General features: G+C 46.6%; 1 protein-coding gene across 3 annotated transcripts in view; it reads right to left on the bottom strand.

Moving 5' to 3' along the window:
• Positions 1-7614: 7614 nt before the first annotated feature.
• Positions 7615-25681, bottom strand: part of LARP1 (La ribonucleoprotein 1, translational regulator) — a 59522-nt gene continuing 41455 nt past the window's right edge. For 2 of the 3 annotated variants that reach the window (XM_088475671.1, XM_088475669.1), the window contains exons 11-19: positions 24775-25161; positions 19610-19733; positions 18349-18554; positions 17228-17334; positions 12731-12888; positions 12500-12644; positions 12223-12332; positions 11676-11803; positions 7615-11201 (exon numbers count right to left, since the gene is read on the bottom strand). In XM_088475671.1, the coding sequence (XP_088331797.1) occupies positions 10992-11201; positions 11676-11803; positions 12223-12332; positions 12500-12644; positions 12731-12888; positions 17228-17334; positions 18349-18554; positions 19610-19733; positions 24775-25161 (1575 nt within the window). In that variant the 3' untranslated portion in view covers positions 7615-10991. The remainder of the gene's footprint in view (positions 11202-11675; positions 11804-12222; positions 12333-12499; positions 12645-12730; positions 12889-17227; positions 17335-18348; positions 18555-19609; positions 19734-24774; positions 25162-25681) is intronic. The other variant, XM_088475670.1, reaches the window with a different exon arrangement.

A 25681-nucleotide genomic window follows, 5' to 3' on the forward strand; every position in this document is an offset into this window, starting at 1 on the left:
TTTCTACGAAGTCCATAGGGTCCACAGGGTTGACCTTGGGGTATAGCTGGATCTGGATCCACGGGCACCACGCAGTTAAAGCTTTGCTGCTCCCAGGATGCACTTGGGTCCGTCCTCCTCTATACCCCGCCCCGGCCGCAGGCACCTCAGTTGGTAAGCAGCTAAGGCCGGAGGAGGAGACTAAACAGAGAGAAGGAAGACTGGAACACACAAGAAACCATACTCTCAGAAATGGGAGACGGAAAACCGGTGACCAGCCACACAGCCCATTTGAAGCCAGGTGCGTCAGGGCGGGCGCCCTGTGGACCCTATGGACTTCGTAGAAACAGAGATAACAAAGGTAAGTTCTTACCATATCTCTTGTTTTCTACTTCAGGGTCCATAGGGGGTCCACAGGGTTGACCTTGGGGATGTCCCAAAGCAGTTCAACTAAGGGCGGGGACGCTCCTGTGCTGAAAGGAGTACCCGGCGCCCAAAGGATGCATCCTGAGAGGCGAAGGTGTCAAACGCATAAGACCTCAAAAACGTCTGAATTGAAGACCAAGCAGCCGCCTTACACAGCTGAACGGCGGAGGCGCCACGTCTAGCAGCCCAAGAGGGACCCACAGAACGAGTGGAATGAGCCTTAACAGAGGCTGGCACAGGTAAACCCTCCTGTGCATAAGCCTCACAAATAACTGAACGAAGCCAACGGGCTAACGTTTGCTTATTGGCAGGCCAACCCCTCTTATGAAAACCGAAGAGGACAAACAAAGAATCCGACTTCCTAACCGAAGCAGTCCGGTCCACGTAGATTCTAAGTGCCCGGACTACATCTAAGGAAGCCTCACCAGCGGAAAGATCAGGTGACTGAAAAGCTGGCACAACAAGTTCCTGATTAATGTGGAACTTTGAGACCACTTTGGGCAAAAACTCACGACGAGTGCGGAGCACCGCCCTGTCCTGGTGAAAAATCAGAAAAGGGGAGCGACAGGAAAGCGCCCCCAATTCTGAAACCCTCCTGGCAGAAGCAATTGCCAGAAGAAAAATGGTCTTAAACGTCAGCCACTTGAGCTCCACCGGCTCAAAAGGAGTACCCTGCAAGACCCGCAGCACCACCGCCAAGTCCCATGGAGCGACCGGAGGCACGAAGGGAGGCTGGATCCTGAGAACACCTTGGAAAAAGGTGTGAACATCTGGCAGTGTAGCAATCAGTCGCTGAAACCACACGGACAAAGCAGACACATGAACCTTCAGAGAGGCCAGATGTAAGCCGAGGTCCAAACCCGATTGAAGAAACTCCAAGATTCTGGAAACCCGGAACACCTGCGGATCATAGTTTCTGGATTCACACCACTGAAAATAAGTGCGCCACACCCTGTGGTAAATCCGCGCGGAAGCAGGCTTGCATGCCCTAAGCATGGTACCAATGACCGAACTGGAGAAACCCCGAGACCTCAAGACGGCTGTCTCAAGAGCCACGCCATCAAAGACAGCCGACCCAGATCCGGGTAAAGGCAGGGCCCTTGAGACAACAGGTCCCGACGCTGAGGAAGAAGGTACGGGGCGTCGATGGAGAGGCACCTCAGATCGGAGTACCAAGGACGTCTGGGCCACGCCGGAGCCACCAGCACGAGCGTGCCGCCGTCCTGCTTGAATTTCCGCAGAACCCGAGGAAGTAAGGATATCGGAGGAAACAGATACGCCAGGTGAAACGTCCATTTCACCGACAGAGCATCTACCAGACAGGCGCCTGCGTCTCTTGTACTTGACCCGTAAACGGGCAACTTGTGATTGTGACGGGAGGCCATCAAGTCCAGCTCCGGCAGCCCCCACCTGTCCACGAGTAGCTGAAACACCTCTGGGTGAAGCGACCATTCCCCGGGATGCACGTCGTGACGGCTGAGGAAGTCCGCCTCCCAATTGAGGACTCCGGGAATGAAGACTGCCGAGATCGCTGGAACGTGACACTCCGCCCAAGCAAGAATGCGAGACACCTCCGACATTGCTGCCCGACTGCGAGTTCCCCCTTGGTGGTTGATGTACGCCACCGTGGTGGCGTTGTCGGACTGCACCTGAACCGCCCTTCCGTGAAGAGCGGGGCCGGACGACTGCAGGGCCCTGTACACAGCCCGCAGTTCCAGGATGTTGATGGGGAGAAGTGCTTCTTTCGTGGACCAACAACCCTGAAGCGATAATGAGCCGGTCACTGCCCCCCAACCCCGAAGACTGGCATCCGTCGTGAGCAGGACCCAGTCCGGGATCCAAAAGGGGCGTCCCTCGACCAGATGCGCCGTCTGAAGCCACCAAGCCAAAGACTGCCGAACCTCCGGGGACAACACCAGCATCTGAGAGCGGATCCGGTGAGGTAACCCGTTCCATTCCGATAGAATCAGCCCCTGCAGGGGCCGGGAATGGAACTGGGCAAATTCCACCATGTCGAATGTCGACACCATGGACCCCAGAACTCTCATAGCTGAATGGACCGACAGGCGGCAACTGCTCAGGCAACTGTGTATCCGCAGCTGCAGGGAGGAGACCTTCTCTGGAGTCAGGAAAATCCGTTGCTGACGAGAATCCAGCAGGGCTCCCAAATGAACCATCCGCTGTGCTGGAATCAGGGAGGACTTCTTCCAGTTTATCAACCACCCGTGTGCTTGAAGACAAGCAATGGTCAGGTGGAGATGTCGAAGAAGCACCTCCGGGGAGCTCGCCAGCAGCAGAAGATCGTCCAGGTACGGCAACAGACGTAGACCCTGACCCCGAAGGTGGGCAGCCATAACCGCCATCACCTTGGTGAACACCCTCGGAGCCGTGGAAAGGCCAAAAGGCAACACCCGAAATTGGTAGTGATGGTTCAGGATAGCAAACCTCAGATACCGCTGATGTGCCGGTGCTATGGGCACATGGAGATAGGCGTCCTGGATATCGAGGGAGACCATATAATCCCCGGGTTCCATCGCCAGAATGATGGAACGTAACGTTTCCATCCTGAACCTGGGGACTCTGAGGTATCTGTTCAGAGACTTCAAATTCAGGATAGGGCGATGAGAACCATTGGGTTTCTGTACCAGAAACAGAGTAGAATAGTACCCCGTCCCGCGCTGAGACTGCGGAACGGGAACAATGACCCCTGCTTGTAGCAAGGATTCTATAGCTACCTGAATCTGACCAGCTTTGGTCTTGTCCAGAGAAGGACTCGTACAGAAAAACTGGTGGGGCGGCCTGAACCGAAAAGACAGGGCGTACCCCTGAGAGACTACTTCTCGGACCCAGGCATCCGTGGTGGTATTGTGCCAACACTGGGCGAATTGGAGAAGTCGGCCTCCCACTCTGGGGTCCCCCAGAGAGAGGCCCGTCCCATCAGGCAGCAGGCTTATCCTCCTGCTTGGAAGGGCGCCGAGCACTCCATGCCTGCTTCTTGGACTAGGGTGCGGCCTTGGTCGCCGAATGTTTCGGGAAGGACTGGCCCTTGGCCTTACCCTGAACCCGAAAGGACCGAAAGGCAGAGCTCCTCACTTTAGCCGGCGCAGAGGCCGAAGGGAGGAAAGCCGACTTGGACTTAGCCAAAGTATCCACTATTTTGTCCAAATCCGGACCAAATAGTAAATCACCATTAAAATGCAAGGCCTCCAGACCCTTTTTTGAATCTGCATCAGCCCTCCAGGACCTCAGCCACAGGGAGCGCCGAGCAGACACCGCTGCAGCCGACACCCTAGAAGTGAGCAGGCTGGCATCCAAAGACGCCTCCCCAATATAGGAAGCTGCATCCCGCATCTGTCCCACTAACGCTCTCTGGATATCCGGAGCCTCATCAGGAAAGGTATCCTCCAAGGCATTGGCCCATGCCTCAATGGCTTTAGCCACCCAGGGGATAGCCATGGACGGGTGAGCCACCGCCCCGGAAAGAGAATAAATGGACTTTAAACAAGTCTCCACCTTCCTGTCCGTGGGATCCTTCAAAGAGGAGATAGACGGCAATGGCAGCGTCGCGCTTTTGATCAAGCGGGTAACGTGGGAATCCACCGCCGGCGGAGTCTCCCATTTCCTGCAATGAGCTTCAGGAAAAGGATAGTTCGCCGCCAACCTCTTCTGTGGATGGAACCTCTTACTAGGTAATTGCCAGGCCGCCGCCATATGATCCGATAATTGATCAGACAGGGGGAACACAGTTGAAGTCACCTTGGCCTTTTTAAAATTAGGAAACTTCGACCTAGGAGCCGGCGCATCATCCTCAACATGTAGGATAGCCCGCACCGCCCTAACTAAGGCTGGAACATTAATGGAGGACATAGCTTCCACCTCCTGCCCCATGACATCAGAGTCAGAGTCCTCATGGATTTCTCCATCATCTGAGGACACTTCCGAGTCCGACAACTGCGCAGCTAGTGAACTCACAACCGGACGTTTAGACACCCTTGGTGGCACATCACCTTGCAACATGGACTGAAACGCCGAGGATGAAGCCGCCAGACTCTGTACGGAGCTGGATAGAACATCCACCCAAGGCGGAGGAGCCGTCGGAGCAAAACTCTGCAAAGGCACTACAGACTGACACGTCCCTGGGGAAGACTGCACATACACAGGCAGTCCCGAGTAAGGACCCAGTCTGGGCCCCGGGGGGAGACCGCAACATTTGTGGAACCCCCTCGGGGAATGGGGGACTGTGGCAAGCCCTAGAAGGGACCGCTGATGGGACCGATAACCGGTCCGCAATAGACGCCAGCACCTGTGAAAACATCGCCAAAGTAGGGTCCTGTGATACAGGGGGGTTGGAGGGGCCCGGTACCAGCTGGCACCGCCCGCACAGACCATCCTGAGATAAGTCCTCCCCATCAACTCCAGCAGCACAGCGTCTGCAGGAAAATAGCACAGGAGCCACAGAGCGCTCAGTCTCCTCATCAGACATGATACCGTAAATCACAAGAAATAGGTATCACCAGAGGAATTACGGTTTTAACACCCGCGCACTCACCAGTATGCGACACAACAGCCCAGATACTGTTGTGTGCTACACAGTACCATATGTGACTGACCCCACAAATACGTGTTTTATATAAGTGAGGGTCTCAGAAAAACGCCCTTCCCCCACACACAACTGCCGGGCCGTAGGAGAAGGAAAGGGATAGTTATAAGCTGACAGCAAGGAGAATAAGTCACAGACAGGCAGCACTAGCAATAGTCACATACAATGCAGAAAAGTTAGTACTCACTGCCCCTTCCGCTACAATCAACCGCCCAGATTCAGTGTCTGGGAGGGCTATAGCGCTGTGTACACTGTCCTTTAGCAGGGGAGAGGTACACAGGGGGACCGGTCCACTTGATACCGCCTGGGAGTCTGCGATGTGCCAGTAAAGATGGCCGCCGGAGACCTCAGAGGAGTGGCCGAGAGATAAGAGCAGCTCAGCGACGCCAGACTCCTAGTTGAAAGGCGCGCTGAGCTGAGGGGAGGAGCCGCTAGACAGGGAAGGCTGCCTCCCCTGGCTAGCAATTAACCCCCGGGTTGCCAGTCCCGCTACCAGCCTGATACCCTGGTGGTCTAGCTGACACGCGGGGTATTCCTCAATTGAGGGGGAGCCTGCCGCCGCCGCTAGCGCCTCCGGTCTGTCCCCAGAGACCGGAGGCTTCTGACTGTATGTAAGGTATCCGCGGCCCGCCGCACGCGGCGACCCGCGGCTTACCTGATCCCCGTCGCGTCCGGCAGCAGTCAAGAGAGTCCCCAGAGCCCGGCTAGTACAGGCTCTGGGGTCCCGCCGCGATCCCCAGAGCTGTACTGGCGTCGCGGCGCCAGCGGGGAGGAGCGGCAGCGTGGACGTCCTAAAGGACAGTCTGATGCTGCCGCTCTAAAAGTGTAAAAAAAGTAGAAAAAAAATAAAAAATTTCTCTTTTAAAATAAAGCTTAGGGGCTGCTCCAGCAGCCCCACTGCGACAGGGTGACCCGACTCCGGCCGGGCACCAACTAAAACTGAAGTGCCTGTGGCCGGGTATAGAGGAGGACGGACCCAAGTGCATCCTGGGAACAGCAAAGCTTTAACTGCGTGGTGCCCGTGGATCCAGATCCAGCTATACCCCAAGGTCAACCCTGTGGACCCCTATGGACCCTGAAGTAGAAAAATAGCCTGTTCAAGTCTGTATTAAACAGTAGGACTTACTTCAGCACATTTATGGCATGTATAATGCAACTGCCTCGGTATGCGATAACTTCACTACTACAGTGAGAAATGAAGTGTATTTGGACCCTTAATACTCCGGTATTGTTAGGGACACAGAGAAAAAAGTGATAGGCAAAGTTTGACAGCATAAGAAACTATCAGACCCACAGCGCTAGCAAATCGCATACAATGCAGTAAAGTAACTGCACAATTGGCACTAAAATCAACTACTCAGACTCTGTCTGGTAGGGTTTAGCGCTACATAACCTCGCTAATGTAGGGGGACCCGGACCCTGCGTTCCCAGAGAGCTGTGGCTGAGCCTATAAAGAAAATGGCCACCGGAGACATCTGAGGGGGCATGGCCAGAGAAAATGCAGCTCAGAGCGGATTAGACCCTGTAGAATGGCGCCCTGAGTTGGTGGAGAGGCCGTTAAAACAGGAAAAGCTGGACTCCCCAGGCTGATTATTGACCCCGGGATGCTGGTTTTCCGCACCATATGTACCCTGGTGGCCTTAGTGAAGCACGCGGACTACCCCGGTGTACACACTCAGCATCCTCCGGTCCTTTCCCACCTTACCTGCCTCTTAGTTCCGAGTTGCAGTCTATGGTCATTCCGCGGGGCCAGCTAGCAAGGTCCCCGGGAGCCCGTCAAGAGTACCAGACGAAACTGGAGTCGCAACACCCGGAAGGGTGATGGAGTGTAAGCACAGACGTGTCATGGACAGTCTTGGTGCTGAACACACTGTGGTAAAATAAAAACTATTCAATCAAATAAATAAGAGCTTATGGGCTGCCTAAAGCAGCCCACTGTCTAAATGGTTATCGGACTCCTGCAGACAACAAACTGAAGGGCCTCTGGCTTGGGAGTGGAGTATAGGGGGAAGGACCTGTGCATCCTGGAGTCAACTGCTTTAAATTCTAATGGTACCGGCAGCTTCCCAGAGCTATTCAATCGGCTGCACTCTTAACCCTCGACTAGAGAATTTTTGCTCACACTCTCCTCAGGTGCAAGCGGAAATCCAACTAAACTAGTGCTGCGTTGCTGGCTTAGCTCGTGCATTAACAGCATCGCAGCAGGCACTTAAGACGGAGGCGCCATAAACTGCATCTCCCGACTTAAGTGCAGAGCGCGATGGGGACAACTGAAGCGCTTCGGGCACTCATTCCAGGTGCTAAGCAACATCTCATTTAATTGAGTTGCCCCCTTAGATAGAACACGAGTTATAAAAATGAGTACCTTAAAAATCATAAAAGGATAGTTTCGCGAATTCTAGCATAGTCGATTATTCTCCAATCATTAATATAATTTAAGTAGAAACGACGAGGCTGGCAAGTCATACTGGACCTGTGGTAACAAGTTTCCCCAACACGGTCCAGCACAAAATCTCATTCAGTTAAAGAAGGCCCCTTCCAAGCCTTATATCCTTCAACGGCACAAAGCAGAAGTTAAACAAAGAAAAAACTCAATTGCAACACAGAACTTGGTCTTTTAAGGTTTTTATTTTTATACATTTTTTTTTGTATTAAAAAGGAAAAAGTAGAATTACCACAAATTACCATGACTAAAGCACAGCTATAAAGCAAATCATAACGCAATAAGAATGGATACTCTGAATAATATTAATGTTATAATACAAGCGCTCATTCAAGTATTTTACATTTTATATATATTTCTTTTTTTTTTTTTTTTTAGATTTTCATTTTTCTTCTGTTTTTTTTTTATGATTTATTGGAGTATAATGGGCAAGATTATGTACTTGTAGCATTCCATGTTGAGAGGCAGCAGCTTGCATGGATGTCAAATCAGTGACCTTAGCGTGTGTGGTATTTCAAAGTTGGTAAAGGATTTGTGAGGGAGGTAATTGGGATTATTTTAGAAGCCCAGTGCATGATGCATTGAGAATCTAAGGCCCGAAGTGTTGTGAAACCTATAATCTCTGAACCTAGAATGTGTGCTCGCTCTTGGGTCAACATTTGGGAGCCGAACCCAAGCAATGGTCAGAACGCATTTTTTTTTAGGAGAAAGCTAAAATTTGGTTAATGGTATGAATAAATTCCTGTGCTGAAAGCTAGGTAGATTGGTACCATTAAAGAGTGAAGGGCACCAGTACTATAGTAATCATCAAAAGTTTCTTGTAAGGTGCAACAAGGTGAGGAAAGGTTATATTCCCTCCATTTGCCTAATGCCAAATAAAAATTAAGGGAGGAGCAGTTTAAAACAAAAAAAAAAAAACTGCCCACACTGTCAAATTTCCAACATAAAAACAAGACGTAGGCCAGGAAAAAAGGACAAGAGCAGCTATCATGACTGATATATATATATTTATATCTCTATAGGAGATAAAAGTTCCTTAGCACAAACATACCCCCAAAAACCAAACCACATTTTGGGCTACGATTACCCTTTCCGCTGCATTAAATATAAATGGAGGAGGGGGTATCGAGGAGTTTTCTTAAAGCACCATCAAGATGTCTGAAAGGATTCCAAGAGTTCCAGGGACCCTTCCCCCCCAACCCCTCACCCATACTCCCACAGTGGACCACGCTACTATAAAAGTAGGGAGAAATGGCATGCTGGCACCCAAACACCAGCAATGGTGAACACTTTGTGTGACTTTTCTTAACTGCAGGGAAAATAAAGGGAACCATTAGCATTTGTTTTGTAAATCAACAATAAAATATTTCTTTAAGGATCCAGCCCTACATTTTTTTGATGCAATTTAGCCATATTGAATGATTGGCGGCTTGTACTTATTGAGGGTAGGGGAATAAAGAATTAAACCAGGGAATAAGCAGTAACTTCCAGCATGATTCAATTCAACAACAGCTGATACACAAAAAAGGTTCCTCTAGCTCACTGTTAAAGCATACCCGTTGCCAAAAGGCAGTGGGGGAAGCCATTCTGTGGGCTAAATTAATATTTAAGCCCATCAATTTCCCTTAGTGCCGCATGATACAGTGATTTCACTAATGCCTAATTCATTGGCTGGCTGTATTAAGAATTTTGGCACCGCCCATAAAAAGGCTGCCATCTTTGCATGCAGGTGACGGGTATACTTTAACCCTCAGTGAATTGAGAGAGTGTACTTTTTATAAAAGGTGATTGGTGAAGCAAAGGCTTAAGGAGGATCATCTTTCTTTCAACGGGAACAAGTCAAATTAGTATACAGTCATTTGAACACCTCAAGGCTTCGTCTTGAGGTATTACATACACATTACCCTACCTTTAGGGTACCCTGAATGCCTTATCCCTCTCCCTCTGATCCTCCCTATATAATGCAATTACAATTGTCCTTGTATGAAATGGCAGTATATGTCGAGCCATTACACAATTATTTTGCTTTTTTTTGTTTTGTTTTTTTAACACCCCATTCTTGTTTACATTTGAGAAACAAGGAATTTTCACTTACTAAACCGTGGCAGTGATTATGGTTAACCAGTCAAAATGGGTCTGTTTACTGGTGCTCTGTGACTCCCATCTGACCAAAGTTGCCAGCCTGCACAATGCAGGATCACTATGCTAGCCACTCTACCAGCATTTGGTAGAATTAAGCCCTGTAGTTGCTCAAAAGACACAGCAGATGCAAAACAACCAACCTCTGCGCAAATTATATATATATATATATATATATATATATATATATATATATATATATATATATATATATATATATATATGATCTTAAATCCATACTTCCCAGAACAAAAAAAGAAAACATAAGTAATTCTCTCTGCATTTAGTGGCAAACACTTTAGCGAATGTCCAGTAACACACTGGGGGGTAGCCAAGACGAGAAAATCATCTGTGTTGAAATAAGTGGCAGTGATGAGGAAAAAAAAAAAAAAAAAAAAAAACTGCTCACTTGTTGCCACCGGTCCACAGTCTTTATAAGGCAACTTTTTGTACTGTTTGCTTTGTCATCTGCTAGTATAACCTTAAGGGGAAGGTAAAGGCAGTCTTTTTTTTTTTTTGTATTACATTTTTTTTTCTTTTCTTTTTTTTTAATATGCAGCCATTTGTAATTAAGTTTTTTTTTTCTGTAGTTCTCTTTCACAGTCTGAAGTAACAATAAAACAAAAAACAAATAAAAATATATATATATCTTTAAAAAGAGGGAAAAAAAAACGAACGCAGGGCTGTCGTGAAAAGCGTTGAGCTGTGTGTGATGGTGTTCAGTGATCGTGCTGTGGGAAGTGAAGCCAAGAGAAACACCACCACCAAGTGGGCAACAGTTAGTTTCTCTATACTGCGTCCAGGAGAAGAATCAATGGCAGCCACGTGCGCCAGGTGGACCACAGGTGGCTTCGGAGCAAAGAGATTGTTTCCTTTTGCCAGTGATGATGATATTCTGTCCTTCCAAGCTTGTAACAGCAATACTTTGCCAGTTCAGCAATCAGCAGAGATGAGTCCTGCACTCATTCCGCCACCCAGAGGGCCCCTTGCTCAGGAGGGGAGGGTAGCATTTCAATAATTTAAAAAGGAACGAAAAGGAAAATAATAAAAAAAAAACCTCTCCCTCCCAACTCAAGCCCCTTCCTCCAGGTTCCTGCTAAAAGAGGGGAAAAAAAAAAAAAAAAAAGGAGAACCTAAAATTATTTTATACCCCTAAGCAAACTGAGATTTTCTTCTTTTTTTGGGGGGGGAGGGGGTATAAGCACTTGCCACCCTTGCAGGAAAGCCGCGGGAACAGTCAGTCTGCTCCAAAACATGGAGTCTCTGCTTCTTGTAGAATGAAAGCCTGTGAGATGTGGCGGGAAACCCATTCTGTTTGTGAACCACAAATTCATCCCACATCAAGGAATTTGCCCACGTGTACCCTCCCCCCAAAAACAATCATTCTTTTCAATCTAATCCGCTTTACTTCCCCCCTCCTGGCGTTTGGGAATCCAAAGTAGAAAACGAGGGGTGGCTTTGTCCTTTGGCGTCCTCTTTTGTTGGGTTATGGGATGAAGCTTGGGGCTGGTGTGAAGTGGATCCTTTGCTGGAAGACTGAGAAGGGTATCTTTTCCTACCCTCACCTGTTGATGAATGGCGCCTCCGGGATCCTCCATCCTCACTCATTGGTGGCTGAAAGGGGGTGGTGAAAAGTGTATTAGTTACACAAACACCAGGAGAGCAAGTCTATAGATAAAGTAATTAGTCCCATACAATCTCTACAAAAACCATGTATCACTCTCTCCCTCGTAAACAGCAGCTACTGTGCATCTCTGAGCTAAAGAAAAAAAAAAAAAAGTCTGCCTCCGCTACATGTACGAGATAAGTACATGTGTTACATTGTAAAATCCCCTTGCTCTAGTGCAGTAATGGGAAAAACAAAAATATTTACAATACATGTGGCCGTTGGGACCCCCCCCCTCAAATTCCTGTATTTTAGCCTGTCACGGAGAACATAAGACGCATTTAATGTCATCAGAAATCTTCTGACGAGCTTTTAATCAACGTACTGCTCTATCCCACCGAACAGTAGATAACAGGCATATTCTGAAACAATGTTTTGCCACATCCTGCTAAAAGCCATCACAACCCGCCCACCTTACTTACATCTACTCGGAAATCCTCTAGCCGGCGGAACTTGCTCAGGTATTCCTGCAACTTTGGATCAATGTCCAGATGTTTGGCTTTGGAATATTTCAAGAAGGCCCAAAATTTCTCAAGTCCGTACAGCTGACCTTTAACGAGAACAATAGTGATTACATTATGGGTGGAAGCAGCACAACAGCAACAATATTATATATTTTTTTTATGATTTAAAAACCTAGACCAGTTGGCAAAATAGTAAAAGTGCTTTTATTTGGGCACAGTATCTTATGTTTAATATAAATAGACTATCCGATCTTCTATTCCCCCCTTGACCCATTTTTGCCTTGATGAGTTTTCCTACATTCTTTTTTTCACTATCCCCTTCTTGATATTTTTATTTCTTTACGTTATCTTTGAAAAATTTATTTACAATGTGTTTGATTTTGTATTATCATCTTTTGTATAATTATCTGGATCTCATTGTGAAGATTAATAAACATTGAATATACAAAAAAATAAATAGTAAAAAAAAAAAAGAATAAAGAAGAAAAAAAACAAACACACTTACCAGTTTCATAGTCCCTCCTGGTCTCTTCCTGGAAGTCCCGGAATATGTCAACCCGGAACTTCTTCTCTAGACCGTAGCTGTAATATCGGAAAAGGCACTCCAACCCGTACCTGTAAGGAAAACATGAATGTCACACCGCAAAGTATGAGGACTCCTTAGTTTTAGCACCTCAGAACGCCTCCTATGTGATGGAGGAAACATACAAGGTGTAACAAATCTGCTTTTGTCATCTACTTTATTAAATTAATTTCAAAATGATAAACTAGCAGATACCAACCTGTACCCTTCCTTCCCGTCCTCTACAGCCAGCTGTCGAAACTCTTCATACATTTTCTTGTTGAAGTGATCTCGGAGGAAGAAAGACCAGAAACGGAATAGTGTGTTCATTTCCTGGGACTGGCCGATGCCTAGCCGTTTCCTCTCTGGGTAGGGAGAAATAACGGTCATATTTACACTGTATAGACTGCACCAATCATATTCAGAGGTGCATGCACCTGGCACATCTTACCATTAAGGCAACGTCGGCGGTACTTGTGGTAAACGTGTTGTGTAAATCCATTCTCCTTCAGTAACTCATGGGAAGGATGTTGGAACTTTGGCAGAGACTGAGGGGTACATCCATAGTTGCTCAGGGCTGGGGCCCCCTCCGATGGACTGGCGTTCGAGCTGTAACAAAAACAAGAAAAAATTTGAGAAATGGTAAGAACTTACCTTTGTTATCCCTCTCTCTAAGAAGTCCATAGGGCCCACAGGGTGACCTTGGGGGTATAGGTGATGCAGAGTCATCCGGCCACCTTACACAGTAAATTTTTATCCCAGGATGCACTTGGGTCTCACTCTATACCCCGCCCCCGGGCCGAAGGCACCTCAGTTTCGTAGAAAGCCAAAGGCCGGAGGAGGATAAGAGAGAGAAGACACACAAGAATCACATTCTCACACAGAAGGCGACGGAAAAAACGGTGACTAGAGCGAAGCCCATCTGCAGCACAGGTGCGACAGGGTGAGTGCCCTGTGGACCCTATGGACTTCGCAGAAAGAGATCACAAAAGGTAAGTTCTTACCATCTCATTTTCTACTTCAGGGTCCATAGGGGGACCTTGGGGATGTCCCAAAGCAGTACCCCCAAGGGTGGGGACGCTCCTGTGCAGAGAGGAGAATCTGCCGCCCGAAGGATGCATCTTGAGAGGCAAAGGTATCAAAGGCATAATACCTCAGAAAGGTGTTCTGGCAAGACCATGTGGCCGCCTTACAAAGCTGAACAGCCGAGGCGCCACGGCGAGCTGCCCACAAAAGGACCACAGACCGAGTAGAAAGAGCAGTTACAGAGGGCGGCACTGGAAGGCCCTCGTGAATGTAAAGAGGCCTCACCTGCCGAGAGGTCTGGGGAATTAAAGGCCGGCACAATAATTTACTTACTTTACTCATTAATGTGGAAACTAGAGACCACCTTAGAAAGGAAACCAGGGCTGAAGCACCGCCCTGTCCTGGTGAAAAAACAGAAATGGGGAAAGACAAAGAGACAGCCCCCAAATCTGACACTCTTCTGGCAAAAGCAATAGCCATAAGAAAAACTGTCTTAGCAGTAAGCCATGTGAGATCCACCGAGTCCAGTGGTTCATATAGAACAGCCCAAGGCGCCACAGTAGGGACAAAGGGAGGCTGAATGCGAAGGACCCCTTGAAGGAAAAGTGTGGATATCTGAGAGATAAGCAATCCTTCGCTGGAATTACACTGAAAAAGGGCAGAGACATGCACCTTCAGTGAAGCAAGGCGGAGACCAAGGTCCAAACCCGCCTGCAGGAAAGCCAAAACTCTGGATACCCTAAACATTTGGGGGTCATAACCTCTGGGACGGCCCCATTCAAAGTAGGTATGCCACACCCTGTAGTAAATCCTGCCAGAGGCAGGTTTCAGTGCTCTGAGCATGGCATTAACCAGAGCCGGAAAAACCCTTGGACCTTAGGAGGGATGTCTCAAGAGCCACGCCGTCAAAGACAGACGACCCAGGTAAGGACCTTGAGACAACAGGTCCGGACGTTGAGGCAACAGAAACGGAGTGTCGATGGAGAGACTCTGAAGATCTGAGAACCAGTGACATCGGGGCCATGCTGAAGCCACCAGCAGGACAGTGCCACCTCCTTGTTTGAACTTCCGAAGCGCTCGAGGAAGAAGGTAGATTAGAGGGAAGAGGTACGCAAACTGGAAGGTCCACTTGACTGACAGTGCGTCCACCAAGAGAGCCTTGACGTCTCTCGTCCTGGACCCGTACAGTGGCAGTTTGTGATTTTGTAGAGAGGCCATGAGGTCCACGTTTGGAAGGCCCCACCTGTCCACTTCGAGTCCCTCCTTGATGGTTTATGTAAGCCACGGTCATGGCGTTGTCTGCCTGAACTTGCACAGGTTTTCTGTGAAGAATGAGTCTGGCTTGTTGTAGGGCCCTGAAGACTGCTCTTCCAATCAACATATTGGAACTTCGGGCAGACTCCTCTGCTGTCCATTGTCCCTGGAAGGAGTGTGGACCTGTCACTGCACCCCAACCCCGGAGACTGGCGTCCGGAATCCAAAAGGGGCACCCCTTGGTGAGGTGGGCTGACTGCAGCCACCAAGGCAGAGATAGCCGTACCTCCGGAGAGATTACAATTGTTTGTGTCTCTATCCGATGTGGCAATCCGTCCTACCTAGAGGATCAATTTCTGCAGAGGCCGGAAATGAAACTGGGCATATTCCACCATGTCGAAAGTCAACACCATGGTTCCTAGCACCTGCATGGCTGAGTGTATGGACACTCAGCGACTGTGGAGGCATCTGCACACTCGCTTCTGTTAAAGTGGAGATTTTGTCTGTGGCCAGAAAAATCCTCTGCTGTTGGGAATACAACAGAGCTCCCAGATGGAGCATCCTTTGAGATAGGATCAGGGAGGACATGTTCCAATTGATCAACCACCCGTGCATCTGAAGTACAGACATTGTCAGCTGTAGGTGGTGGTGAAGTACCTCTGGAGACCCTGCCAACAGCAAAAGGTTGTCCAGTTATGGTAACAGGCGGACCCCCTGTAGCCGCAAATGGGCTACCATTACCGACTTGGCAGAAGGATGTCTCGCACTCCAAGCTTGTTTCTTAGGCTTGGTAGTTTTCTTGGTGGTTGATGGCCTAGGAAAGGACTGGGTTCTAACTTTACCTGGGGCTTGACAGGTCCGAAAGGACGAAGTCCGAGACCCCGAGGGAGCAGGTGCAGAAGGCAGGCATGCTGACTTAGCGGCTGCCAGTGTATCCACAATTTTGTCCAGATCATTGCCGAACAGGAACTTACCATTATAGGGTAAACACTCCAAGCCCTTCTTGGAGCGCATCTGCTCTCCAAGAGTGAAGCCACAGGGAGCAGCGAGCCGCAATGGCATTCAATAAGCTGACATCTAAGGCCGCTTCATTTATATAGGTAGCGGAATATCGCAAGTTGCCCACCAGATTCAACTGCTCCCTGGTCGCATCTGAAGACAAGGACCCCTCTAGGGTGTTTGCCCAGTATTTCATAGCTGAGCCACCCAGCAGATAGCCATAGCTGGTCTGCATGCGGCACCTGAAATGGAATAAATGGACTTCAGGCAAACCTCCAACTTCCTATCTGTGGCATCCTTCAGGGATGATGTGGAAGGCATAGGGAGAGTGGCATTTTTAACCAAACGCATGACGTGGGAATCCACCACTGGTGAAGTTTCCCATTTTGAAAAATAGTCCTCAGCGAAGGGATAAGCATGGGCCAGACACTTCTGTGGCTGGTAAGGCTTCCCAGGATTTTTCCATGCCCCCTCCAGATGGTCCACCAGCTGGTCGGACAAGGAAATATGGCTGCGGCCACTTTTACAGGCTTAAAAAGGGCATGTCTGGACTTAGGTGCTGGAGGATTGTCCTCCTCTATGACCAAGGCCGCACGGACAGCTTGCATCATACCCGGAATATATATCTTGGACTTCGACTTCTCTACACAGGAGAAGGAGTCAGAGTCATCCGGGAGCGCCCCATCTTCAGATGAGACCTCGTCATCATCATATAGAGTAGATTGGGACAACGGCAAAAATCTTATAGCCATTGTGCCCTGAGGGGGCTCCTGCTGTCGAACTTCTAAAACATTTTGCAATGCAGTGGGAACTGTATTAACCCACTGGGGAGATTGCACCTGCATGGGTGCAGTCGCCTGAAGCAAGCTTTGTGGGGGCATAAGCTGCAGCCATGTAAACCCCAGGGGGGGATAACACAGGAGGGGTTGTTAGATCGTTCCCAGGGGAACGCTCCAGCGTAACCCCTGGGACGCTGGAGCGTTCCGCAGAACTCCAGCCCAATGTCCCTGGTGGCCTAGTGGGGGTGCCTGGCCCCACTTGCTGTCATTCCCAGCTCTGGGGGAAAAAAGACTGCAACTCTGCGCGCGCCACCTCGGTGACACGCCGCTTACCTGCGTCCATGTAGCGTCCCGGCTGCAGTCCAGGGTCCCTGCGAGCCAAGACCCTAGAGGCCTGCCGAGATCCCTGGACCTGCGCCGGATCGGTAGCGCGGACTTCACCTGGACTGTCCGCACTGCCGCTATTCTTAATAAAACTTCTTTTAAAAATAAAAAAATCTCCAAGGGCTGTGTTAACAGTCCCCCTGCACGTTAACGACCCGACTCCAGCCGGGCACCCAATGAAACGTGCCTCTGGCCCGGGGGTGGAGTATAGAAGGAGACCCAAGTGCATCCTGGGAGAAAAATTTACGGCGTAAGGTGTCCAGATGACTTTGCATCACCTATACCCCCAAGGTCACCCCTGTGGACCCTGAAGTAGAAATATCCTTTAAAAGTGAACTATATGTCATGGACGAGGAATACGTTTTGTGGGATGAATGCAGCCCAGTAACTCGCAAGGGGCCAATATACAGAATATTCATGTAAATTTATACTATCAACTCAATGAAACTTTGTGGAGGCAGCCATCGGCCAAATCCACCACCCTGTTGTGAGCACTTGTACCTTACCTCACAGAGGCAGTTCGAGGCCGATGCTCTCTAGAGTCCATCACCCAACCAACGTGGCATTCCATGGGTGGGTTCGAACTGTGACGAGTTTTCCTTTTTCGCGGCGTCTGCAAACAGAAAGCAGTCACAGTGCTGTTATTGAGAAGAGCCTTCTGATGCTTTGCAAACACTGATCTGATTAATACCAGTAAACAAAACTGTTACTCTGGGCACAAAATGCTTGCAGAAAATAGAACCCAGCCAGAAAGGCTCAGGAAACGTTTACACCTTCTACTGGGGAAGGCAAGAAGTTTGTGTGGCCATTACACATTTAATATACAATGGCATTGGGCTTTCATTATCAAACTAAGGGGAAAGATGTATCAGATATTCTAAGGAGGACAAGTGGAGGTGTTACCCATAGCAGCCAATCAGGTGCTAGCTATTATTTAGCAAGTCTACAAAATGATAGCTAGAAGCTGATTGGTTGATATGGTCAACTTCTCCTCCTGTCATCTACCCTTACGCAATAGATGTTCTTTTCACACTATTCCCTAGTGAAAGCTAGAAGATTGCTGGCATTATTACGTTTATGACACATTTATAGAACTTGTTCAGATCTCATATCTAATTTATAGAGCCTTGAAATTTACAGGTTCAACTGTACACTGCAACAAACGAAAGGGAATTAGGTCAGTCCTAGGAATTTAAAAAGAATCCTACTCTGATATAGATAAATAAAACAAGTAAACACAATAAGGCTTGTATATTCCTGAGCAATGTAATATCTAGAAGGCCAGATAATATAAGGTTAGAAAGGAGCCCACTTTAGTGCCCTCTCAGGACATTTTTATATATTTTTCCTCAGCTGTTCTCCTTTAATCTATTTGGTTCATTGATGAATGCAGACATCTTGGCCTGTGTCTGGGTAAAATTAGGATAGATCTGACCACCTTTTATTGCATAGGTGGGGATAATAGGAATAAAAAAGGTTAACTTGCTAGGAAATAGAAATAAAAAAAAAAAAAAAAAATCACTTGGCATGCTTGTATTTATGTTTAATATGGTGGATAGCCACATGCAGTCTGTATGTGTGTGCATAACCCCAACTCCTATTAAGTATAGGAGAGTGATCATCTTACCTTTGCATCGATCGTCCTGCCCTCTTTTACTACGGGGTAAAAGCGCGGAGTCAGCGTCGGGTCTTTCAACCTGGGCGTTCGCGGGGTGCGTGGAGTCCGAGCATTGCGGTAATTTGGGGATTCGGGGACAGTGGTTGGCAAGGAACGGGCAATTGTGGAAGGTTCGGGAGCACCAAATAACTTGTTAGCCAAGGCATCTGTGGGAACTATGGGAGAATCAGAGGGACAGTAAGAAGTCCGCACTAGAATGTAGACAGGCCGTATAAAAGGTGAAGTCTGGTCTAGATTCCTATGCATTGTGTCACTAGAAGAACTAGGCATAGCCGATCCATAAAACCATTACCCAGTGACATATTCCATTCAAGAGGCCTCCCCCTGTACTCAAAGTGACCATGTCTGAGAAACCTACAACATCTACACAAGAAGGGCTATTTAGGCATACATGGATGACAGCTTAATAAAGATCTATTATAGCCAAATTGTTGCTTTTCCTGCATGGATAAAAAAAAAAAAAAAAAAAAAAAAAAAGAAGTTCTTCATTATCAGCCTCTTAAATACTTTTTCCTCCTTCCCCCAGCTGCCAAACTGGAATAACTTGTTTCAAGAGTTCCTTCCGTGGAATCCCCATCTTTTAATTGAATAGGGTCATGCTGCTCAGTACAGACCTCTGCTGGCCAGCTCCCGTACTACTCCTCAAGCACTGGAAGGAAGAATCCAATACAGCAGCTGAATAGGACAGTTGGCTGCTGACTAAAGGACATAGCGTGCATACAAAATACCCTTTTAACATCTAATAAGGTTTCCAGACCTCTAGCTAAAGGGTCCTTCTAAGAGAGGTAAGACTGCCCAATATTTATAGAGTCAGAATTTTTCCTCTGCATTTCAGCAAAAGAAAGCATCCCATCTGTAAATACATTTCCAATTAAAGAAAACGCTATTTGTTACCCAACGTGACATCAATTAGGGCTAATTCTTAGGACCTTTAAAGGGTAAATTCAATTGCAGGCAAAGCCCAAGTTCACGTGCGTCTCTGAACAGCACTTATGTAGCCCCAAGATCACATTTTTACACGTACCTCTAGGCATCTGGGTGCTAAAAAACAAAACCTCCAACACCGTTGCAAAAAGCACAAGACAAACATCACATACAATGGAACTGGCCTCTAATAGTGAAATAGAGCCACCACCACAATGCGTTTGTAGCTGTGAATTTCTGCAATTGAACAAAGCAGCTGCACATAGAGATCACTGCTTGCACTTACCTTGCTGAAATCTTGGGGGTCCTGGAGGAACTTCCTGATTAGGGTCAACAGGGGGTTCCGGGGTTAAAGTGTCAAACTGCTCCCGGCTGATCATATTGACTTTTTTGAAGTTCTCCACCTCTTGCTGGAATGAGAAAGGGATCGGATTACGACATGAGCACAAAGGGTCTTGTGTCACTTAAAAAATACTGTACATGTAATGCTCACACTATTATGACTATTAAGGGGTAAATTTACTAAAGGTATATTTGAAATCAATCTAAATCAGGGCTAAGGGGTCTATTTACTAAGTATTGTTAGGAGACAGAGTGAAAAGTGATAAGGTGCCAGCCAATCAGCTCCCAACTGTCATTTTTCAAACACAGCCTGTGAGATGGCAGTTGGGAGCTGATTGGCTGGCACCTTATCACTTTTCACTCTGTCTCCTAATGGGGGGCATCCACTAGACAATTTTATCCCTGTCCAACCTCTTAATGATTTTCCCTTGAAGTTTCCCTTGAAATATGATCTTCCACTCTGAACAATTTGCAAAAGATCTAACAATAAACTATGTTGTTTTAATCTGATTGAGAGCTTTCAGCTATAGTGGGCAGACAGTGGTTCATCGTTTGATCGTTCAGCGTGAACGATGTGTAAACGATGTGTAAACGATTTGTAAGCAATCAAGTGAAATTGACCTGCATGTTCAGTCGATGGAGGATACGATCAAGCGGGAGCGCGCATCGTACATCGTTAGAAACAATTACTGCACGATTTGCAAACGATATTCCAACGATGTTTGAACTATTATCGAACGATTATCAAACGATTTTATCATTATCGTTCAACTTTATCGTCTAGTGGATACCCCCCTTAACACTGCTTAGTAACTAGACTCCTAAGTCTTGGAGAGATCTAAAGTGGATAGAAATATGCACCAATCGGCTCCTGTCATTTTTCAAACACAGCCTGTATAGTGGCAGTTAAGATTCTGATTAATTGGTACTCTCTCTCCCCAAGGCTTAGTAAATAGGACACCTATATCACACATTAACACTAAAATCAAAAATTGTCTGTTATTAAATGTGCGATTTAGTCCCAGAAACACAACTTTGATTTAGATTGATTGAAAAACCAACCAAATTTACCCCTAAATGTCTATTCCGCAATATAAGAATGTAAGCTTACAGCAGTATCAAGAGTAAAGGAAATAAGAGCTAGAAGTGTCAGTTCTCAGCTGGACAAGTCATTATAAACATCTATACACAGATTAGAGACAATGGTGTACACCAGAGGTATTCAACATGGGCCCTTCAGCTGCTGCAGAACTACACACACCAGCATGCCCCTCCACAGTTTTGCTATTAGGGCATGCTAAAACTGTGGCAGGGCATTCTGGGAGGTGTAGTTCCACAGCAGCTGGAGAGCCGCATGTTCAATACCTTTGGTGCACACACTTGGGAAGATTATACAACAGAGAGGGCCAAAGCATCGGAACCTGCACATAAACATTCAAATCAATAGAGGAACATTTTACCACCAAGTCAATTCTTTTAACAAAAAGCGTAGCATTCCAATCCCCAATATTGCATCACATTCAAATAATAATATAAACAGTGACCTGCGCAGGGTTATTGCCGTTTGCTGGTCTTTTTTTTCTGTTATCGTCAGAAGCCTTAATAAACTTTTGATATAAACAAAAATTTTTATTATAAACAGTGATTATTGTAAAACAAATTAAATTATCTGAAAACAGTGATTCATGTCACCAAATACAGAAGTATCATAAATTTGTCCCACAAAACCTAAAATAAAAAAACAAGATTTAAGACTAAAATAAAAATATGGCCTGTGAGTAAGGTGAAAACTACATGTTCTATGCTACCTCACAACGGCAGACGTTGGGTACAGTGTAAAAACTATATTACAATGCCAATAGGCCGTGTAATTGTCCGTTAACCTGTACAATTAGGGTGCATAGTCACTGGTGGTGTTACACCCATCCTAAGGGAGCTGTATTCTCTAAAGTGAACATGTTTACGCAGGCCTGAAAATAGTGACTTATCAGTATCAGGAAGGCACAGCCACAAGGATAATTGCTTGATCAAAGTGCCAAAAACACCATGCAAGCCTGTTTGCCTCCTTGAGGATATCAGAAGAGAAATGGAAATAGATCAATCTACATAGAAAACAAACTATTTTTAAATCATGGAAGAAATGTTTTACATCACCTGCTTATTAAAGATAATTCACAATGTGCAATTCAGTCTACTGCAAACGACTAACAGTAGCAAATATCTTTGCTGAGAATAATAACACTAAAACTACATATAGTCACTTACATACAATAGTATATTCACTGAGAGATGGCCAAAGCCGGTCCTTTATCGGTGTACGTTCCAGGAATCCTTCACTTGTACATTATAAGGACAATGCACTGTGAGCCTGCCCACAAACCAGTTACCTGGACATGCCCAGCAGTCACACCCCACCAACAGGCCTAGAATATGTCCATAGAGAAGTCACAGGACTGATATATACCATGTGCAAGGCAGGACAAAGAACGTGTCACGTGACAGGCACCTGGACAAGCAGTCACAGGTTACCAACACATTATATTTTCTATATAGAAAAACATTTTTCTGATTGAATCACTAAACCATGAATTTTAGGTTTAATTCACTTTATAATAAAACATTGGGGACGATTCAGTTGTTTTTTGGGTGCAAAACGGAGCAATTCAATCATTGCTCTGTTAGAATGCTTGTGCACGTCCCACAAGCGAGGGGTTTATCTGCATAGAGCAGATGCTTTGGCGCCCAAACTCCCAGCTTATCGTACATTTCTGCTCACCACCTCAGGAGGCTGCAGGCAGAAATGTGTCTAACCGGGGTTAAGTATGCCCGTAACGATGCATTGAATTGATCCATCAGGCGCCCTATAAAACAACTGAATCGCCCCCTCAGGCGTTTATGGTAATATAAAAGGCACCAGGCCACATGTACAGTATGAAAGCACCAGAGTGCTTTTATACAGGTCAAAGAAACCAGACTTCTAATATGCATGACTGACATACAAGGAGCGATTCAATTGTTTTATTGGGCGCCTTAACAAATGGGTGCCAGACAGAGTAATTGAATTGGTGCTCCGTTCGGGCAGCCATAGTCGCAGGTAGACATTTCGCAATCTTAGGGCCGTATTCATTAAGCGGCGAAAAATGGATGTTTTACAAAAAAAGGCAACAAAAAAACTGGAGAAAAAGGTTTCTCCATCCCAGACATGGAGAAGAAAAAAAAAAAGCAAAATCCCTATTTTTGGCTAAAAATGTGGGGATTTCTTTCAGAACCCTTTGGACACCCCCCCTAATGATAAATTACCAAGGGAACATATCATAAGTTGCGTACTTTGGCGAAAAACAGCCGCGCAAACTTGGGGTAAAAAAATAAACATTTCATTTTCGCCGCTAATTGAATATGGCCCTTCAGTGGCGAGCAGAAATGTGTGAGAAGTCAGGAGTTTGGGCAGCAAAGCAGGACATTAGACGGGTTTAGCCGCTGGCCTTCCTTGTTTTTAAAATTGGGGTATGGTCTGTGTCAGGAGAAGATTCATGTGGGGGAGGGTGGAGGAGACACACACCATGAGTTACTGCACTCTGTTACACCAACCCTAGTGACGCCACTGAGTGTAGTATTAAATTATAACCATATGTAGTTATTTTAATCTCCAGATTCCCTTTTGTAATTGTTACATTATTACATGTACATAATTGTGTGAATATGGGGCAGTGTCTAAATACCGCAGTACAGCTAAAGCTGGGCATACACGGCCAGATAAAATGTCTGTCAGACATTTAATCTGGCCGGCTGCCAGCCACAGATGTCGCCGGCATACACAGATTTCTCTCACAGTAGTCGGCAGACATCCGCGCTCCGCCCCCGGGGGAGGAGACATTTCCCTGTTCCTTCCGTAGGAAGGAACACAGGAAATGTCTGTCTGTCGGCCGTGGCCGCGCATACACTGCCCGATGCGGCCGACAGTTTACCGGGAAATATCGCATCGGACGGGCATGCTGGACAATCCGGCATGCCCGACCGAGCAATATTTAACCCTCCGTCGCCCCCCCACACGCTACAATTATCGGGGCGATCCGCCGATATCAGGCGGATCGCCCCGATAATTGTAGCGTGTATGGCCAGCAGTTGCCCTTCGTTGAATATTCATCTTCAATTTTAAAGGTTGAAGACCCCTGATGTACAGGAACCAGACATTTGTAATTAGTTAACGAAAAACCAATGCGATGGGTGTTATTTGACGTTTTAACAAATATGTTTAAGTGTCTCTGGCACACAAGGCAGCAAAAGCAGTAGATATTCATGACGGGCTATATACTCTAGCCATTACACACACTAAGCCTATCTGTGAAAGAAAAAGAAAAAAAATAGAGGGCGCCAAACCGGTCTAAGTGTCAAAATAAGAACAACAACATATATAAATGGCTAGAAATCCTGCAGTACCGCTGCTTCTAAAGAGGTGCTGAACCTCACAGAATAACCTTAGTAAATTATAATTTTTTTGTTACTATTTGTGAAATGGGGACTGTCCCAGCTGCTGCAGAACATCAAAGTTCCAGCAATAGCCCATAATGTCATAACAGATTGAAAGCAAAAATGTTGGCCATATCTCATGTGCATTCATAAGTTCACCCTGGTTAGTGCACATGGCCAACTTAACAAAATAAAAGCAGGCGCTGCTTTTTGCGTTCCTTGCTTGATCATCTACATTGCTATATACGCCGTGTGCACGAGACTGGCGACTTCTGGTGACAAAGCATTGACAAAAAGAAGGAACAGAGTAGAGATTCATTTATATAACTATTGTGACCTCCAAACCCTTTGAATAAACAGAAGTATTTAATTTTAAATGATATGCCTCTCAGGTCATACATGACACCCTGCCAAGAATAGGTCGGTTATGTCCCAATGTTCGGTCTCAAGTATTAATTTCAACGGCACCTAAGTTCCTTAATGCCGGTCCATAAATATGTGAATGTTTGCGTGCTGAAAGTTTTATTGCAGGTTGTCAACTACTGTTTCAAACCTACAGGTCACTGACAACCTTTCAGATACAGTGAAATAAGTATTGACATGAACGGATCTGTAGAATCATCATTTTCCCCCTTCACTCACCTTGATCTGTGAATACTCTGGCTCAAACTGCTCTGTCCACAAGTCCTGTTCATAGTAGAACAGGCCATCATTTATCACTTTTGCCCATTCTGAACTCATCTTGGCCCGTGACGTATGGTTGCCGGTACGGTCTCCGCCAGGGTGCTTGCGAAGTGAAGGTGGGGTCTGCGTGACGATTAGGATTTTGTTTACATCCCGGTCGTCGATCTCGTAATCAGAGTCCTCGTCTGACCAGTCCGTGAAGGTGTTCTTCCTGCCGTCCATCTGCTCCATCTCTTCGTCGAACATGAAGTCCAGCTCTTCCGGCTCGTCCTGCTCTTTGTGTTGTTTTGGGGGAGTCACTGGGGTGGGGGTTGTCTGCTGTGGAGACTTCTCATCCTCAGGCTTCTAGGTTAATTCAAAAGAGGGATTACTACTAGCACCAGCCAAGATTCCCTGGAGCTGGAACGAACGAAGGGAAGGGGTCACAGTCATTCAGCCATGCTTACAGTGCCAATTACTGCATCCATGTCAGCCACATAACTTGTAAAGCAAAAAACAAAAAGTTTGAGAATATTCTTAAAATAAAATTACAAAAGCATTTTAGTAATTGATCAAATGAGAAAAAGGAGAGCAGTAATCTATAAAATATGGGATTCGTTATTTAAATGTTTATTAACATCTTTTCTGTATGGGCATTCAGCTAATGTGCCAACTATTCGGTATACTCTATTTTAGTTGACTTTGCAGCCACATCGGTTTCTGTCTAGTTTCTATGAACATACTTTAATGAGTAAACACATGAATGGAATCGGAGCATCCCAACACACTGCCAAAATGCATAAGTGACAACTGTACAATCTCGAACACCAGAAAATAAATGAACTCAGACCACTCGTCTGCAAGTCCAATGGTATGCAGACACTGG

Source organism: Taudactylus pleione, unplaced genomic scaffold (assembly GCF_031769625.1).
Source record: "Taudactylus pleione unplaced genomic scaffold, aTauple2 ptg000176l, whole genome shotgun sequence".
In the NCBI taxonomy this organism is placed as follows: domain Eukaryota; kingdom Metazoa; phylum Chordata; class Amphibia; order Anura; family Myobatrachidae; genus Taudactylus; species Taudactylus pleione.